The 19,385-nt window shown below is 48.6% G+C and overlaps 3 protein-coding genes across 3 annotated transcripts; all 3 read right to left on the bottom strand.

The window, feature by feature from the left end:
- Positions 1–2,824: 2,824 nt before the first annotated feature.
- LOC142004622 (putative olfactory receptor 10D4) lies at positions 2,825–3,757 on the bottom strand. Its single transcript, XM_074982239.1, has one exon. The coding sequence runs from the start codon at positions 3,755–3,757 to the stop codon at positions 2,825–2,827; it is 933 nt and encodes a 310-aa protein (XP_074838340.1).
- Positions 3,758–12,306: 8,549 nt separating this feature from the next.
- On the bottom strand, positions 12,307–13,239 carry LOC142004621 (putative olfactory receptor 10D4). Its single transcript, XM_074982238.1, has one exon. It carries the CDS (start codon positions 13,237–13,239, stop codon positions 12,307–12,309), a length of 933 nt encoding a protein of 310 aa, XP_074838339.1.
- Positions 13,240–16,246: 3,007 nt separating this feature from the next.
- Positions 16,247–17,170, bottom strand: LOC142004620 (olfactory receptor 10D3-like). The gene has a single exon (XM_074982237.1). It carries the CDS (start codon positions 17,156–17,158, stop codon positions 16,247–16,249), a length of 912 nt encoding a protein of 303 aa, XP_074838338.1. The 5' UTR covers positions 17,159–17,170.
- Positions 17,171–19,385: the final 2,215 nt, after the last annotated feature.

The following is a 19,385-nucleotide window of genomic DNA, read 5'->3' as shown; positions in this document are numbered from 1 at the left end:
GTCATGCTTGTCCAGGTTCTCCTGATGTGAGACTCAAGCCGGAGAATTCCCCCGGGGGGTGTGAAATAGGAGTAAACTGGCCCACACACTCACCAGGAGATCTCTGTAGCCAGCCAAGCTTTGTCCTTGGTGTGTGTCCCCCCCTCCACTTTTGCCCTCTCTGTGTGCACAGGGATGCGTTGGTGCATTAAGCGGTTTGGCGTCAGGGTGAAATTCACCCCTCTGCAGACGGAGAACAGCCCTCGTCCTGTGCACCCCTTCACGTCACTTTTGGCACTATGGCAGAGACCTGAAGAAGAACACTGAGCTTGTAGGGGCGGGACAATAGACCAGAGAATCTTCACTTAGTTTGAGTCATCATTTTTCTCAGTGTCCTGTTAGCATTCACAAGCTAACTAGCCAAGACACAGTAAGAGTTATGAGCCCTGTGTTGCAAAGGGAAATAGAGGCATAGAAACAATGGGGAAAACTTTTCAAAGAAGCCAGGATCCTCCCTGTCATTGTTCTGCACTTGCTTTGGGCTGTCTTCTTGTAGCCTTGTTTAAATGCTGAATTTGGTTTAATTGTGTAACTTCACAATGGGAATCGGGGGAAGCTGTCCTGGATTCTGGGCTAACAATTGGCCATACCACTCTCCTCTTTTCCGAGGGTAAAAGTAGTGCTTTGTCTTTCAGCACATCCCATGGGGTCCCTTTGCAATATCAAGGTTAAAAAGAATGGGAGTTGAAAATTTTACTGCTATTAGAATTGAACAAAACCTCCTTTTTCATTAGCAATGAAAGTGGAAGAGATACACACCCCGACTGCACCTCTGAACTAAGAGATTGGTGGTGGTTAACTACAGAGGTGGGACACTGTTCAATGGAGACAGAACCTGAGACCCCAAACAGAGGAGGATGGGAGAAAGACAACGGAGATAAGGAGTGCTCATTAATGCTCAGCTATGGGGTCTGTTAACTCTGGCCAGATAGCCCATACAGCTGATTCCAATCAAGCTGCCCAATAAATGTGCAGAGTCAGTTTTCAGTGAAGGCAGTAGGACATGTTTGTTTACTGGCAAGGGCTGATCTAATGCCTTGGCTCAGTGGTACCAGGTAGAGTCACACGTGTATGTCCTTGGCATCTCCATCAATAGAGATATTTAAGAGCAGGTTAGAGAGACATCTATCAAAAATGGTCTAGGTGGTGCTTGGTCCTGCCATGAGGGCAGGGGACTGAACTTGATGACCTCTTGAGGTCCCTTCCAGTTCTAGTGTTCTACGAGTCTATAACGAGGGACTGGCTTATCAAATGGCGGAATTCTCCGTTCTCCCTTTGGTCAAAGAAATTACTTCTGAGGCACATCTTTACATGCAAATACAAACAAGGGACATATCTGCATTCCATTGACATATCCAGGACCCCTCGTTACTCTGTACACGTTGCTTCAATCCAAACCTCTCTACCCATCAGGCTCTTCTTGTGAACTTCTCCTTACAATGGCTCAGCCTGTCTCTGTTCTCCTTTCGGGATGTGTCTGGCCTTGAGATCTTCTGCTACCACCACTCAGGACTGTGCATTTCTGCAGACTCAGGCCGTGTCCTGCCAGGTCCTGGGAGCCAGGCCCGGCCTTCTGCTTACAACTCAACTATATTTTATATCTGCAAAGTTTTAACAACTTTAGCTCAGGCCTCACACCAGCCCTCTGGTGCCAGGCCTCAAATCTACCACTCAGGGATTTTTCCATCCATGATCTCATTGATCCATTGGTCCCTGCCCTAGCATCACAGTGTTAATAAGGTACCTGGAGATTCCTCAAATCACTGAACTTTCCTGCCCTTCTTCTGGTGGGCAGCTTATTTGGGAGGCAGAATTCAGGGGCAGAAGCAGACGTGATACTTAAACTCAGGAGATGTATTGTCCCCAGCCTGGGCATCACATCCCACAGAGGCAATGGCCTTTGGAGTTAATTAAAATCAAATTTCTAATGAGTACCCAGGCAAGGCCTTCTCACTGGGACAGGGCCCCGACTCTGAACTTACTCTTGGTTTGCATCAGCTGAGTGCCTTGATTCGTTGCCATGGAAAGCAGAGCTGGAGCTGCATTTCAGTAGTTTTGTTTGGATTAGGACTATTTTTATCACCGGTATTATGGTAGGACCTACCATAATGTGGTAGGACCTACAGCCTCCAACTGAGATGGGGGCCTCTTTGGGAAACATCCAGTACAGACAAATCGAGACTCTCATCACATGAATGTGACAAACACGTAACTCCTGAGACAGTCAAAGAACGTCCATGATCCACGTATAACACATGGGGAATGTGAGCTGGCCAAGGACAGCAATCGGGTGGGGGTACTGAGAAAGGTTGGGCATGTAAAGAGAAGTTGGGGTTGTTGGCCATAAGAACCTGTGGGGACAAGGGCGCTGCCCAAGCTATCCAGGAATGGGTCTTTGGCTCATAGTTTGTGTATGGAACCTATTGGTGGTGTTTTCTCAAATTAAATCCAACTTACTTCCCTCCCACGGGATAAAAATGTTTCATTCCACCCTGAGGCTCAGTGGTACCAGAAAGGGACGTATCGACTTTGGAGCCAATTGAGAGACGGCGTGAAATTTTCCCAGGTGCCTAAATAGGGACTGGAGGAGTTTCTGTGTTGCATCAATGGAAAGGAACTGAGAGGCTACACGTACACTGCATCGTTAACTCAAAATAAGACACACTGTTACTGCTATGGAAATTTGAGACCTGGAGTGCCAGAAAAGCCAAGGAAGAGCCATGCAGAGAGATGCGCAAATCCATTTCCATGCAAATCCGCTTGTGACCCCAGCAGCTCTCGCACGTCAGCAGGCAGGGATCCGACCTCTTCCCAGTTTTTTCAGAGAGGCTTTCACCTCCTTGTTCCTCAGGGTGTAGATTACTGGGTTGAGCATGGGCGTCACCACACTGCAGAAGATCTGAACAGGCGTCGCCAACACCTCGCTCAGCTGGGGCTGAGTGTACACAAGGAAGCATGGTCCAAAGAAGAGCATTACCACGGCTAGGTGGGAGGTACAAGTGGAGGCCGCTGTGCGCCAGGCGTTGGCTGAGTTCATCTTCAGCAGGGCGCAGACGATCCGGACGTAGGAGGTGAAGATGAGGAGGAAGCAGGCGATGGGCACCAGTCCAATGTTGGTGAGGCTCACAGTTTTGATGACATGTGTGTCAGCACAGGCCAGCTTCACCAGCATGAAGATGTCACAGAGGAAATAGTCCACCACATTGGAGCCGCAGTAGGGCAGTGTGAAGGTCAGGCTGGTGAGGATGGTGGCGTGGATGGAGCTGGCGATCCAGGTGCCAGCAGCCAGCAGGGCGCACACCCTCCTGTTCATGATAAGCAAGTAGCGCAGTGGATGACAAATGGCCACGTAACGGTCGTAAGCCATGACCGTATAGAGCAGGCACTCGGTGCTGCCCAGGAAGTGCCCAAAGAAGATCTGGGACATGCACCCACCCAATGAGATAACTCTATTCTGACTCCAGAGGATGGCCAGCAATTTTGGGGTGCTAATGCAGGGGATTCCAATATCCAGCATGGCGAGGTTGCTCAGGAAGAAATACATGGGCGTGTGCAGGCAGCGATCAGTGAAGACGGCTGATAAGATGAGCAGGTTGCCCAGCAGGGTGCAGAGGTAGAAGGCTGAGAAGGTGAAGAAGAGGATGGTCTGGAGGCCGTCGGTGTTGGGGAACCCTAAGAGGATGAAATGAGTCACCATCGTGCGGTTGACCAGTCCCATTTGGGACTCATTCCTGGGTGGGACAGAGAAACAATGTGAGCAACATATTGAGACAAAAAACCTGGCATCCACTAGCTCCCTTTGCTCTCTTCCATTGGGTGCAGTGTATATTTCTGTCATCGTCATGCCATTTGGGGTGGGGCCCACAGTGCGGACCATGAACTTAGGGAGAGAAAGTGTCTGCCTGGAAGATCTTACACTCCAGAGACAAAGAGAGAAAGGTGAAATCTATTCTATTCTATTCTATTCTAATTGAGTAATTTCTCCTCTGTCTTGGCCATTACACCTAATTCTACCAAAAGCACCTTATGGGTGTCCATTTGTGGCTAATGTTTCTCAGCTGTGGTGTGTTCACTCTGGCAATGTTTACAGTGGGGCATTATTTCAGGATACCGGTGCGTCCTGAAATAGTAATTCCCCGTCTAGGAAACGCACACGGTATTGCAAAACAGAAAGACGTGGGAAAGTAGCACAGCTGGTGTATAAACAAATTTTTCTGAATACCGAGCATGCTATTTCACCATCCCTCTTCCCCTTAATGCGGGAGGAGTAAGGGATGCCTCGACACACCCCAGTATTTCAACATTTGGTGCTGTATAGACAGTGCCAAATCCCGAAAGAGCCTATTTGGAAATTGACTCAAAATAAGATCCAAAATTTGCTGAGAACCAAGGGTGGATCTCATTTCGAGTTCAGGGCTCAGTGTAAACATCACATCTCAATCTTTCCCTCTCTGCAGAGGGTTGGCCGTAGGTACACAGAAGCACTGGGTTCAGGGAATGTCTTGTTATAAAAACATGGTCTCTTCCATATTTGTATTAAGGAAGAGGAGGAGGATGGAATATATAAACCACTGGAAGTGGTGAGGAATTGCTGCAAATCTCTAATGTTGGGAGCTCAGGGGAGGGCATTGTTGGGTCAGAGGAGGAAGGGTTAGGGACAGGAGAAGGTGAGTTATGGGAACAGCTCTGCTGTTTCCATCATATTCATAGCTCTCAGTAACCTCACTACACAAGTGGCTCCAGGCCTCCTGGCCACAGTGTATTATCAGTGCCTCGTGAGCAGCTGGTTGGGCCCTATTCAAGTCACAGCAGATAAAATCTGAAGGACAAGAGGCAAATTGTCTCTGCAGGTTACCAGGGATTTCCCCCAGGCAGGAGGGACACGGCTAAGCGGAGTTGTTGGTGGGTTGGGATTATGAACGATGGGGAGAGGGGTTAAGAATATGGATATGGGCTGGCAAATGCTGCAAAGGGAAGGATGGATAGAGGGCTGGATAAATTTCTCCTAGAGAAAGTATTTGGCTGAGAATTTACGCAGGGCGAGACAGAGGGACAGATTCAGAGACCGAGGGACAGAACGAGAAGATATTTGCCAAAGCAGGAGCCTTACAGTGGCTGCATCACGAGAGGCTGCTCCAGCAGAGGGGAATTCCTCCTTCCTGTCTCCAGACTCCCCTCTCCAGCTCCAGGACTCTGACCTAGCACCTTCCAGCTTTCTTATCCATCATCCAGGACAGGTGCAAAGCCCGGGCGCTGGGATTCACCCAGGAGCCCTCATCCACTCTGACACTACAGATAGTTTCAGCAGCACATTGCCCCACACTACTGAAGAGCCCATGGCATTCTCACCGCATCCAACCTTGTTGTCTCTTGTCTTTATAGCCCTGCAGGCCACATGAGACCAGGGCTCTGAATCTCCTCCAGGTTCCTGGTCTGAAACCTCTCCAGAGTCCTCCACTTAAATGAGATTGGTCATTGCTTGTTTCAGATAACTTGGATAGAGCCCTGGGACCAGGCCTCTGCTGGCATTAATCTGAATGCAGCCCTAGAGCTGAAAAAGCCAGATCTCCAGCTCCACCAGGGTCTGGATTCTGTCCTGACTCTCGGGGAACTTCATTGGATACCCTGGAGCTGTTTGTCCTCCCAGAAACCCAACTGACATAAGAGTAAATTCACTAAAATGACAGGAGTCGTGTAGATTTCTGCCAGCTGAGAAGCAAACCCAGACCTCCTAATGGGGATGGGCCAGTGATACTTGTCCTGGTACTCCTGCCGTGTGACATGAGCCCCAGAATTCCCCAGCTTTGTGAAACAGGAGTAAAATCTTCAGGGGGAAGCAGATAATCCTGATGCAGGATGCGAGGGTGAGGAAGAAGCAGGTTATGGGCACCAATCCAGTGTTGGTGATGGTCACAATTTCACGACTGTGAATCTCCATCAGGTCTCTGGTCTGAAACCTCTGCAGAGGCTGCCAATTAAACAAGGTTGGTCATTGTTTGTTTCAGATAACATGGATAGAGCCCTGGGACCAGGTCTCAGCTGACAGTAATACAAGCACAGCCCTGGACCTAAAAGGGCCAGATCCCCAGCTCCACCAGGGTCTGGATTCTGTCCTTGCTCCCCTTGCCTGACTCTTGGGGAACTCCACTGGATTATCTGGAGTGGTTTCTCCTCCCAGACACCCAACTGGTGTAACTCAGGAGTAAATTCACTGAAACAAAAGAAGTTGCGCAGATGTCTGCCAGTTGAGGACCAAACCCAGCCATTCTAATGGGGATGGGCCAGTCATGCTTGTCCAGGTTCTCCTGATATGAGACACGAGCCAGAGAATTTCCCTGGGGGTGTTAAATAGGAGTAAACTGGCCCACACACTCAGCAGGAGATCTCTGTAGCCAGCAAAGCTTTGTCCTTGGTGTGTGTCCCCCGCCCTCCACTTTTGCCCTCTCTGTGTGCACAGGGATGTGTTGGTGCATTAAGTGGTTTGGTGTCAGGGTGAAATTCACCCCTCTGCAGACGGAGAACAGCCCTTGTCCTGTGCACCCCTTCACGTCACTTTTGGCACTATGGCAGAGACCTGAAGAAGAACACTGAGCTTGTAGGGGCGGGACAATAGACCAGAGAATCTTCACTTAGTTTGAGTCATCATTTTTCTCAGTGTCCTCTTAGCATTCACAAGCTAACTAGCCAAGACACAGTAAGAGTTATGAGCCCTGTGTTGCAAAGGGAAACAGAGGCAGAGAAACGCTGGGAAAAACTTTTCAAAGAAGCCAGGATCCTCCCTGTCATTGTTCTGCACTTGCTTTGGGCTGTCTTCTTGTAGCCTTGTTTAAATGCTGAATTTGGTTTAATTGTGTAACTTCACAATGGGAATCTGGGAAGCTGTCCTGAATTCCGGGCTAACAAGTGACCATACCAATCTTCTCTTTTCATGGCGTAAACATAGTGCTCTGTCTTTCAGCAGCACCCATGGGGTCCCTTTGCAATATCAAGTTGAAAATTTTACTGCTAATAGAATTGAACAAAGCCTACTTTTTCATTAGCAATGAAAGTGGAAGAGATACACACCCCTACTGCACCTCTGAACTAAGAGATTGGTGGTGGTTAACTACAGAGGTGGGACACTGTTCAATGGGGACAGAACCTGAGACCCCACTCAGAGGAGGATGAGAGAAAGACAACGGAGATAAGGAGTGCTCACGGATGCTCAGCTATGGGGTCTGCTAGCTCTGGCCAGATAGCCCATACAGCTGATTCCAATCAAGCTGCCCAATCAGTGTGCAGAGTCAGTTTTCAGTGAAGGCAGTAGGCCAGGTTTTATTACTGGCAAGGCTCAGACCTAATGCCCTGGCTCAGTCATAACAGGTCGAGTCACGCATGTATGTCTGTGGCATCTCCATCATTGGAGATATTGAAGAGCAGGTTTCAAGGTGATGGATAAGATCCGGAAAAGCAAAGCAATTAGCTTAAGAACAAAGCTGAGCATCTTGAAAATGTGTGTATTCAGCAACGTGTTGCACAGACGTGAGACACGGGTGATAACGAAAGATTCAAAAAGAAGAATATTGGCGTTCGAAAGGAGTTCTTATAGAAAGATTCTGAGAATAGGATGGATGTAGAAGGTCACCAATGAGGAATTATATCGGAAGATGCAGCCAAAAGAGAACCTGCTGCAGAAGGTTATAAAACAGAAGCTACAAATATTTGGACATATTTGCGTAATGAACAACAAACGAAAAATCATGACGCTAGTATTTAGCATAATGGACGTTTCGAATAGGAGAGGCCAACCCCACAGAGAATGGATAGATGATGTAGTAGATTGGTGTGGAGCTAGTCTATAGAAACTAACCCACTCTGCTTTGGACAGGGAAGGATGGAAGGAAATAGTGAGAAAGTCATCAGACACCAACGGGTGCTGAGCCCACAGTTATTGATGATTATTGACGATGATGAGGTTAGATACACATCTAGCAGGGAAGGTGTCGAGGGTGCTTGGTCCTGCCATGAGGGTAGAGGCCTGAACTCGATGGCCTGTTGGAGTTCCTTCCCGTTCTAGTGTTCTATGACTCTACTGAGAGGGACTGGCTTGTCGAATGGTTGAAATCTCCATTCTCCCATTGGTCACAGAAATTGCTTCCGAGGCACATCTTTTATGAAAATACAAACAGGTGACACTTGTCCATTCCATTGATATCTCCATGGCCCCTCATTACTCTGTACACATTGGTTCTGTCCAAACCTCTCTACCCAACAATCTGTTCTCCTAAACTTCTCCTGACAATGGCTCAGCCAGTCCCTGTTCTCCTTGGGGGATGTGTCTGGTCTTGAGTTCTTCTGCTACCATCACTCAGGATCGTGAATTTCTGCAGGATCAGACCTGCTTCTGCCAGGTTCTGGGAGCCAGGCCCAGTCTTCTGCTTTCAACTCAATTATACTGTATATCTGAGAAGTTTTAACAAATTTAGCCCAGGCGTCAGGCCTCGCGCCAAGCCTCTCATGCCAGGCCTCAGATTTACTACTAGGGGTTTTTCAATCCATGAGCTCATTGATCCATTGGTCCCTGCCCTAGCATCACAGTGTTAATAAGGCCCCTGGAGATACCCCAAATCACTGAACTTTCCTGCCCTTCTTGAGGTGGACAGTTTATTTGGGAGCCAGAACGCAGGGGCCGAAGCAGATGGGATAATTAATCTCAGGAGATGTGTTTTTCCCAGCCTGAGCATCACATCCCACTGGGGACAATGACCCTTGGGGTGAATTAAAATGCTACATCTAATGAGTTCCCAGGGAAGCCTTCTCATTGGGATGGGGACCAAGCGCTCAACTTGCTCTTGGCTTGCATCAGCTGAGCGTCTTGTTTCGTTGCCATGGAAATCAGAGCTGGCCCTGCATTTGCCTATTATTATTTGGACTGGTGTCAAGTATCAGAGAGGTGGCTGTGTTAGCTTGTATCTTCGAAAACAGCAAGAAGTCCTGTGGCACCTTATAGACAAACAGATAACAGATCTGTAAGTCTATAAGATGCCATAGGACTTCTTGTTTTATTTGGATTATCACTATTTTTTCACCAGTATTAGGGTAGGACTTACGGTCTCTAACCGAGACATATGTCTCCCATATGTTTTGACTTACCACCTGACTGGCTGGGTTACTATGGCATGTTCCTATTTGTTGTAACGCAGAAGGAAAGTCCCACATTCTTGAGATGTGTATTGAACGTCTGGGAATCAGTTCCTTTGTCTTAGCCCCTCTTCCTGGCTGGGCTGGCGGTCACAGCTCCCACTGTGAAACTCATCACTAAACATTTCTAATCCAGCTGTAGAGCCAGAATATATAACATCACCTACAAACCTGGCACAGACCTACAAGTAACATGGATAGATTCAGGGCATCACCAGCTTTCATTAGACTCCTCACTTGCCCCAGCTGGCACAAGGGTCGGTGCCTGCCAGCAACAAGAATGATCAAAGGTCTAGAGAACATGACCTATGAAGAAAGGCTGAAAGAACTGGCCTTGTTTAGTTTGGAAAAAAGAAGACTGAAGGGGGAGATGATAGCAGCTTTCAAGTATCTAAAAGGGTGTCATAAGAAGGAGGGAGAAAACTCGTTCTTCTTGGCCTCTGAGGATAGAACGAGGGGCAATGGACTTAAACTGCAGCAAGGGAGGTTTAGGTTGGACATAAGGAAAAAGTTCCTAACTGTCAGGGTGGTCAGACAGTGGAATAAGTTGCCAAGGGAGGTTGTGGAATCTCCATCGCTGGAGATATTTAAGAACAGGTTAGATCGATGTCTATCAGGGATGGTTTAGACAGTACTTGGTCCTGCCATTGGGGCAGGGGGCTGGACTCGATGGCCTCTCGAGGTCCCTTCAAGTCCTAGCGATCTATGATTCTATGTTACAGCTGAGAGAGACAAAGCATTTAAATGATCTGTGTGTAACAACTGGGGAAACCGACCTGGCCAGGCCAGCAACCATGAGGGGATACTGTAACATGGTAGGGTTTCCAGGCACAGCTAAAGAAATTAATCAGGGCGTCTTTGCTTAAAATCTGGGACACTTGCAGCCCCAGGCTGGCATTTCCTTCCTGCTAAGGCAAATCTGACAAGCCTCAGAAGTACCTGTGCCAGCCCCACTGACCTGCCAGAAGCCACGCAAGTGAACCCACAGACTTCCCAGCTGCTCTACCAGCCCGGAGGAAACAACCCCAAACGAGCACACATCCAAATCCTTTAGTCTAAAATCTAAAGGTTTATTAGCAAGAAAGAAAGAAAGAAAGAACAGGGTTAGCTTGAAAAATTGTTAAAGTGATAATTTACATACATCAATTACAGTTACAGATGCAGCCAGCGAGGTTATATGCTGATTCTTGAAAGTCTCCGAAAGTCGACCCCATGCTGCGGTAGGATTTCAGACCTCATAGTTCTAGTTACTGGAGAATTGGAGATCTGGAGAGCTGAAGTCAGCATGAAGAACTGAGACAAAAGTCCAAGAGCCCACCTGCTAGGTCCCCTTCACAGTTCTCCCTCGTCCAAGGACGAAGCCTTTCTTCATCCCATAGGCCCTTGAGGGTCAATGCCACCTGACCCAGGTGAGCCGCTGTGGAAAAATGCCAGTGGATCCCGGTTTTCCCAGCACACCCCAGTCATTCACATGGCAGGTGGGATGGATGTTTGGGCATCTGATTTCAATTTCTTTGTTCAGCCCAGGTCACCTGAGCAGTGGGCGGCAATGTCCTGGCTGGGGCTGAGTTCATACCTCTCATTGTGAAGCTGACCACTAAAATATTTCTAACAGGGCTACAGAGCTACAATCTATAACTTTACATACAAACATGATACGGACATATAAGTAACATACATGGATTTCATTAGACACCTCACATGGCCCCCCAGGACACTGTTTGGGGCCAATAAATATCACAGACACATCAAATGGATTCCACAGCCAATCTAAAGTCCGGTCACGTGACTGGTACCTATAAAGGTCAGGCACATGAAAGAGACTTTGGGGCTGCTGGAGTTAGGAACCTGATGGGAAAAGGGTGTTTCTCAAGCTATTTGAGAGTGTTTTAGCTCCTGGTCTATGTTAAAGAACCCTGTTGGATGTTTTCTCCTTTTTACGATTGGAGATACAATCTCCTAGTGCCAGAAGGGACCTCAGGAGGTTATCTAGTCCAATTCCCTGCCCTCTGGGCAGGGCCAAGCACAGCCCCTGACATCTATTTGCCCCCATCCCTAAATGACCACCTCAAGGATGGAGCTCACAACCCTGGCTTTAGCAGGTTAATGCTCAAACCACCGAGCTATCCCTCTGCATCAAATGATGGTGGACCTAGCTCCCTCCTTGTATTAAAGTGTTTCTTTCCGCACTCTGACTGTGATAGCCCATGAGGAAGTATGGACTTCCAAGGTGTGAAATTTCCCCAGATTACTGGGGCAAGGGGTGAGCTGGTCTGTCTTGTGTTGATGGGAAGCAACGCTTAGATATTAAACCTGACCCTGGCTCCTGCTGACTCAACCTATAGACCCAGTTTATCAGCGGGAGGGACCAAACTTCAGGCCTCTGGGTAAAATGCGTGAGCCTCTACTGCATGTGTTAAAAGTCCCATAGCCCTCAGCAAAGGCTGGAGAGTAGAGTCACTTATCTCTGTCTGAAAACGATCTCAGTTCTACTACAGGTTAAAACTCTCTAAAGTTGGTTGCCAGACACTGGACCTGGCTGTCAGTGTTCTGTGACGTTCTGTAGCTGTAAGTTAAGAAAAATGTCTTCTAAGAGCCCAGTAAGCAGTGGAAGTGTTGGTAATGCTGCTAGACAACCCTGACCTACCATGCTCTAGCATATTCTCTCGACCGGCATCAGTCAGGTCCCAAAGGTGCCAGATCAGAGACGTTCAACCTGTAGATGGGACAGAACTCCACAGTCAGGAGTTATGGGAGTTACACTTACAATGATGCGCATAGACAGGTTGAGACATGAAGATGGGCAGAGGAAGGCTGATCTTTTCAAACTCCTCTAGGAGATTTTGATCTCCAAGACTCATTGAATGGAAGTCAGGTGAGGCCCCTCTGTCCCAGAGGCAGCTTTGCAAATGTTCCCCTTACAGCGTGTCAGAGAGAGCTAGGGATTATGGGAGCATTTCTAGAGCTGCAAATAGCTGGAGAAGGGGGAGACACAGAGGTGCATAAGAGACACAGAGCCGCCATGCAGGGATATGTCCAGATGAATTAGCACAGATACCCCCTTACTACCTCTACAGTTCCTGCACATCAGTGGGAAAATATGTGAGCCCCAACAATCTTTTTCAGAGCACCCTTCACTTCTTTGTTCCTCAGGGAGTAGATCATCGGGTTCAGCATGGACGCCACCACAAGGCCGAAGACCTGAACGGCTGGCACCAGCACGTGGCTGAGCTGGGGTTGAGCGTAGACCAGGGCACAAGGCCCAAAAAAAAGCATCACTGCGGTCAGATGCGAGCTGCAAGTGGAGACCGCTTTGCATGGCCCTTTGCCTGAGTTCATCTTTAAGACGGAGAAGATAATGCAGATGTAGGACACGAGGATGAGGAGGAAACAGACCATGGGCACCATGCCCGTGTTGGTGAAGGTCACTGTCTCAACAATGTGTGTGTCTGAACAGGCTAGCCTGACTATTGGGAAGATGTCACAGAAGAAATAGTCCACCACGTTAGACCTGCAGTAGGGCAGCGTGAATATCAGGCTGGTGAGGATGGTGGAGTGGAAGCAGCTGGTGATCCAGGTGCCGGTAGCCAGGAGGGCGCACACCCTCCAGTTCATGATGAGGAGATAGCGCAGCGGGTGGCAGATGGCCACATACCAGTCATAGGCCATGACAGTGTAGAGCAGACACTCGGTGCTACCCAGGATGTGACCAAAGAAGACCTGGAAAACACACCCACTTAGGGGGATGACTCTGTTCTGACCCAACAGGACGGCCAGCATTTTTGGGGTGATGTTGGAAGAGATTCCAATGTCCACCATGGCGAGGTTGCAGAGGAAGAAATACATGGGAGTGTGCAGATGGGAATCAGCAAGGACAGCTGATAAGATGAGCAGGTTGCCCAGGAGGGTGCAGAGGTAGAAGGCTAAGAAGGTGAAGAAGAGGATGGACTGCAGGCCGTCGGTGTTGGGGATCCCTAAGAGGATGAAATGAGTCACCACTGTGTGGTTGACCAGTCCCATTTGGAACTAATTCCTGGGAAGGACAGAGAAATAATATGAGCAAGGTATTGAAACAAAAATCTACCTCTCAATAGCACCAACGCCCACCCTTCCTTCTACTGCCCATTGCTCTCGTCCATTGGGTGCAGTGTGTATTACTGTCATTGTCATGCCATTTGGGGTGAGGGCCTCACCGTGCTGAATCTGATCATAGGGAGGATTCTTGGAGGATCCTACCGTCCAGAGATAAGGAGGGAAAGGGGACCTCCTATTCTATTCTATTCTATCTGAGTAATTATTCTTCTGTCTAGGCCATTATCCCTATTCTAACCAAAGTAACTTAGAGGTTCCTATTTGCGGCTCACATTTCTTACTTGTGGTTTGTTCTTGTCACCCTCTCCACAGTGCGATGGCCATGCAAGCAGGGAGCAAACTGAGCACCTTACTTCCAGTTATGGGTATAGTTTAGGCGTAGCCGGAGGTTTTAGCTGATAAATGATAAATGTAGATAAATGCTACCGAGACAGTCAGGCAAACAGCTCACAGGGAAGGACGGATGGATGGATGGATCCATTTTGCTTATGGATATATTGGATGACAATTTCCCCAGGGCAAGGCAGAGTGGCCGAGACAGGCAGAGACTGGAGGACAGAGAGAGAAGATCTTTACCAAAGCAGGAGCCTTACAGTGGCTGCATTGGAGAAGCTTTTCCAGCTGATGGGAATTCTTCCTTCCTATCTCCAGCCAGGACTCCAGTTTAACTCCTTCCAGCTTCCTTATCCCAACTACCTATTGCCAAGAACCCGTGCACAACCTGGGGGCTTGGTCTTTCATCCTGCTAAACAATACTGTGGAAGAAACAAAGCTTCACTCGACGTTTGGTGAGAAACCATCAGGGACTCTTTATTAGAATATACAAGCAGAGTTTTCCCTAGCCTGTTGGAGGCGTATCCCCAAACATTAATTTGGGGAGATATATATATTTTTACAAGTAAAGAAAACTACAGTCACGTAGGCTTAGTAACAAACTTCAAAGCTTACTGTCCTAGTTAATGGGAGCTGGCATGGCCTGGGTCTGGCTTATCTCAAAGCTCCTTGACTTTATAAGTATGATAGAGGTATCGGGGTCTCATCCCTCGTCTCCACATACCTTCAGCATAGTACCCATCATTCCTTTCAGGCCAGGCTATAGTTTCACCAAACTTTTGCTAGGCCTCTGGTCTCTTGTTTCCACAATAGTGACCTCCGCGGTCCAACAAATTCCCTCGTCCCGCCCTGGTCACGTCCTGAAGGTGCTGGATTAGAGAGCTTGCAGATGGGACAGAAGGCTGGTTGGAGATGTGTGAGTTACACTGATGATAATGTACATAAACACTTTGAGAGGAGTTGATGGGTGTAATAAGGCCCATCTTTCCAAAGTCTTCTGGAAGATGGTGATCTCCAGCACCCATTGAATTGAGCGCAGGTTACGTGTGCCTTTGGCAGCTTTGAAAATGTCACCCTCACAGCATGTCACAGAATCACAGGGCTGGAAGGGACCTCAGGAGGTCATCTAGTCCAGTCCCCTGCTTCAAGCAGGATCAACCCCCATTAAGTCATCCCAGACAGGACCTTTGTCCAGCTGGGACTTAAAAACCTCGATGGATGGAGAAACCACCACCTCTCCAGGCAATGCATTCCAATGCTTCAGCACCCACCTGGTGAAAGTTTTTCCTAACATCTAACCTGCACCTCTCCCTCTTCAAATCCTTGCTCTGCCATCTGACACCACTGAGAACAGTTTCTCACCCTCTTCTTTACAGCTCCCCTTCAGAAAGTTGAAGGCTGCGATTAACCACCCCTAAGTCTTCTCTTCGAAAATTAAACAAGCCCAAATATCTCAACCGTTCCTTGGAGGTCTTGTGCTCCAGTCCCTTAATCATTTTTGTTGCCCTCTGTTGAACCTGCTCCAGCAAATCCACATCCTTTTTATGCTGGGGGGGAGGCCAAAACCATACACAATATTCCAGATGTGGCCTCACCAGTGCCAAATAGAGGGGAACAACTACTTCTCTAGACTTGCTCGAAATGCTCCTCCTAATGCAACCTAATATGCTGTTCGCCTTCTTGGCTACAAGGGCACACTGTTTACTCATATCCAGCCTTTCATCCCCCATAACCCGTAGGTCCCTTTCCATCGTACTGCTGCTGAGCCAGTCGGTCCCCAGCCTGTAACAATGCTTGGGATTCTTCCGCCCCAGATGCAGGACTCTACACTTCTCCTTGTTGAAATGCATCAAATTTCTGTTGGCCCAGTCCTCCAATATATCCAGGTCACTCTGGATTCTCTCTCTACCCTCCAACAAATCTACCTCTCCCCCTAGTTTTGTGTCATCCGCAAACTTGCTGAGGGTGCCATCCAGTCCCTCATCCAGGTCATTAATAAAGATGGTGAATAACACCAGCCCCAGAGCTGAGGCTTGCATCACTCCGCTTGAAACCGACCACCATCCAGATATTGAGCCATTGACCCACTACCCGTTGAGCCCAACCATCAAGCCAGCTTTCTATCCATCTTATAGTCCGAGTATCCAATCCATATTTCCTTAACTAATGGACAAGAATGTTGTGGGAGACCATATCAAAAGCCTTGCTGAAGTCAGGGAATATCACATCCACTGACTTCCCCATGTCCACAGAGCTTGTTACCTCATCATAGAAGCTAATCAGATTGGTCAGGCAGGACTTGCCCCTGTTGAATCCATGTTGGCTATTTTGGATCGCTTTTCCCTCTTCCAAGTGTTCCAAAATGGATTCCTTGAGGATTCCCTCCATCATTTTCCCAGGGATTGAGGTAAGGCTGACCGGTCTATAGTTCCCTGGATGTCAAAGACCGCTGGGGATGATGGGAGCAATTCTAGTGCTCCGAATACATAGCTGGGGAAGTGGGGAGACACCGAGGTTGAAAAAGTTACAGAGCAGCCATGAACGTATCTTTGCGGACACATGAAGACACAGACCCATCTATTAAGTCTACAGTAGTTGCACGTCAGCTGGCAACCATGTGAGGCCCTGTGAGTTTTCTCAGAGCTGCTTTCACCTCCGTGTTCCTCAGTGTGTAGATAACCGGGTTCAGCATGGGGGTGACCATGTTGCCGAAGATATGAACAGCTGGCACCAGCACTTGGCTCATCTGGGGCTGAGTGTAGACCAGGGCACTGGGCCCGAAGAACAGGGTCACCATGGTCATATGCGAGCCGCAAGTGGAGGCTGCTTTGCTTCGCCCTGCGCCGGACTTCATCTTCAGGACAGAGAAGATGATGCGGACGTAGGAGAGGAGGATGAGGAGGAAGCAGGTCATGGGCACTACACCAATGTTGGTGAAGGACACGGTCTCAAGGATGTGTGTGTCCGCGCAGGCCAGCTTAGCTACTGGGAAGATGTCGCAGAAGAAATAGTCCACCACGTTGGAGCCGCAGTAGGGCAGCGTGAAGGTCAGGCTGGTGAGGATGGCAGAGTGGAAGATGCTGGCGATCCAGGTGCCGGCAGCCAGGAGGGCGCACACCCTCCAGTTCATGATGATCAGGTAGCGCAGTGGGTGGCAGATGGCCACGTACCGGTTGAAGGCCATGACCGTATAGAGTAGGCACTCGGTGCTTCCCAGGAGGTGCCAAAAGAAGGCCTGGGACACGCACCCGCCCAGGGAGATGACTCTGTTCTGACCCCACAGGATGGTCAACAATTTTGGAGAGCCGATGGAGGGCATTCCGATGTTCAGCACGGCAAGGTTGCAGAGGAAGAAGTACATGGGGGTGTGCAGGCGGGAGTCTATGAGGACAGCTGATAAGATGAGCAGGTTGCCCATGAGGGTGCAGAGGTAGAAGGTTAAGACAGTGAAGAAGAGGATCGTCTGGAGGCCATCGGTGTTGGGGATCCCCAAGAGGATGAAGTGAGTCACCATCGTGTGGTTGACCAGTCCCGATTGGGACTCATTCCTGAGTGGGGCAGAGAAATAATATAGATTAGTGAAACAATAAATATTCTATCATCCAGAAGCGTCGATATCCACCCTTCCATCCACTGCTCCCATTACTCTCTTCCATTGGGTGCAGGTTATAGATCTGTCATGGTAATGCCATATGTGGTGAGGGCCTCATCATGATGATACTGAATATGGGGAAAGAAAGGGACCACCTGGAGGATCATACAGTCCAGAGATGAGCAGAGAAAGGGGACCTCCTATTCTATTCTATTCTATCTGAATAATTTCTCTTCTGTCTAGGCCATTACACCTATTCTAAGCAAAGTAACTTATGGGTTCCCATTTGTGGCTCACATTTCTTATCTGTGGTTTGTTCTTGTCACCCTCTCCACAGCTGGATGGACATGCAAGCAGGGAGCAAAATGTGCATCTTACTTCCAGTTATGGGCACAGTTTCAGCATAGCCAAAGGGTTTGGTTGTTAGAAATGCAAAGGTTGATCTGAGTTTGGGACTAATGGTATGGAACATGCAGTCGATAAGCATAGTGATGGATTTCCCCACATTTGTTAATGACGGAAGGCTGCTGCTTCGGGGGAGTTCTGCCGACATCCTGGTCATCCTCGTACCACGAGGAAGAAGGAACGTCTCGGCAGAGGAGGGGCCTTGCAACAGTTGTCCCTGTGAAGTTGGATGAAATTTCAGAAAAGCCTCTCCCGACAGAACTGTCAGCATTAGATACGGAAATGTGTTGCTCATTTGCCCATTTTTTGCCCGCCGTTCTCAGCAATCTAGACGATGCGTTACAGAGAGATAGAGAGAGAAGGAAGAGGAATGGAAGGAAAGGGGAACAGCCAGAGCCACCCATGCTGGAGATATGGGATCTGGAGGTTCAGCAGGTTAACACTGGCTTAAAATTGTTTCCTTCACACTCGGGGTTCAGTTTGATCTAGAGGTTCTTGGCAGCTCCACGACTCAAATTGTTCCAGCCCCTAGCACAGCTTGTCCTCACTGTGCCGTGATGCGCAGGTCAGGCTTTGTCACTACGACAGAGGATGAGGTTGAAATGACAATGTTGAAGTGTCTGTTTGCATTCTGCCCTGGAGAGGCTTAAAGGGTGATGCTGGTGGGTCGGGGTTATGACAAATGAGGAGGGGAAGATTAATGCTACAGAGACAGTCAGGCAAACAGTGCACAGGGAAGGAAGGATGGATCCATTTTGCTGATGGATATATTGGATGATAATTTCCCCAGGGCAAGGCAGAGTGGCTGAGACAGGCAAAGAATGAGGGAGAGAGAGAGAAGATCTTTACCAAAGCAGGAGCCTTACAGTGGCTGCATCAGGAGAAATTGTTCCAACTGATGGAAATTCTTCCTTCCCGTCTCCAGCCAGGACTCGTGTCTAATCCCTTCCAGCTTTCTTATCCCAACTTCCCATTGCCAAGAACCCGTGCACAGCCTGGGGGCTTGGTAACCAGCCAGGAGCCCTAACCTCCTACAGAACTGGTGAGAGCTGTCTGTATCATATCACCCCACACTGACACAGACCTCACAGCTCCTCGCCTCCTTATGGATCTCCCTGCTCCTTATATCCCCATTGAGACCCATGGCAAAAGGGTTGTAAATCCCTCCTGCTCTCCTGCTCTCACAACTCCACAATTGCAAATTAACGGAGGTGGGTGATAATTTCAGACAACACTCATGGACCCCAGAAATCACGTCTGCAGCCGACATAGACACATGGAGCCCCACAGAAAGTAAAGGACCCACAGCATCTGCCCACACATGAATGTAACACATGTGACAGCTGAGAGAGACAGAGCCGAGAAATTGTCCAGGTAGAACACATGGAGAAATTGACCTCGCCAAGGACAGCAACTTTCAAGAGTTTCTCATAAATGTTGGGCAAGTGAAGGAGACTTTGGGGTTGCTGGACTAATGCATCTGAAGGGCAAAGGGCACAGCCCAAGCTGCATGGAGGTGGGTCTTTAGCTCATGGCTTGTGTGTATGAACTCCGCTTGATGGACAGTGGACTTATTTCCCACCTTTTATTCATATACACATCTCATAGAGCTGGAAGAGACCTCTGATCTGCAAGATGGCACCGATCACAGGGCGAGAAAGGGGCCACCTGGAGGACCATACACTCCAGAGACGAGCTGAGAAAGGGGACATTCTATTCTATTCTCATTGAGTCGTCTTGGTCC

The sequence above is a fragment of the Carettochelys insculpta genome, chromosome 32, assembly GCF_033958435.1.
Source record: "Carettochelys insculpta isolate YL-2023 chromosome 32, ASM3395843v1, whole genome shotgun sequence".
Lineage (NCBI taxonomy): Eukaryota > Metazoa > Chordata > Testudines > Carettochelyidae > Carettochelys > Carettochelys insculpta.
The sequence above is the reverse complement of the archived record's forward strand: the minus strand, read 5'-3'. Positions and strand labels throughout refer to the sequence as shown.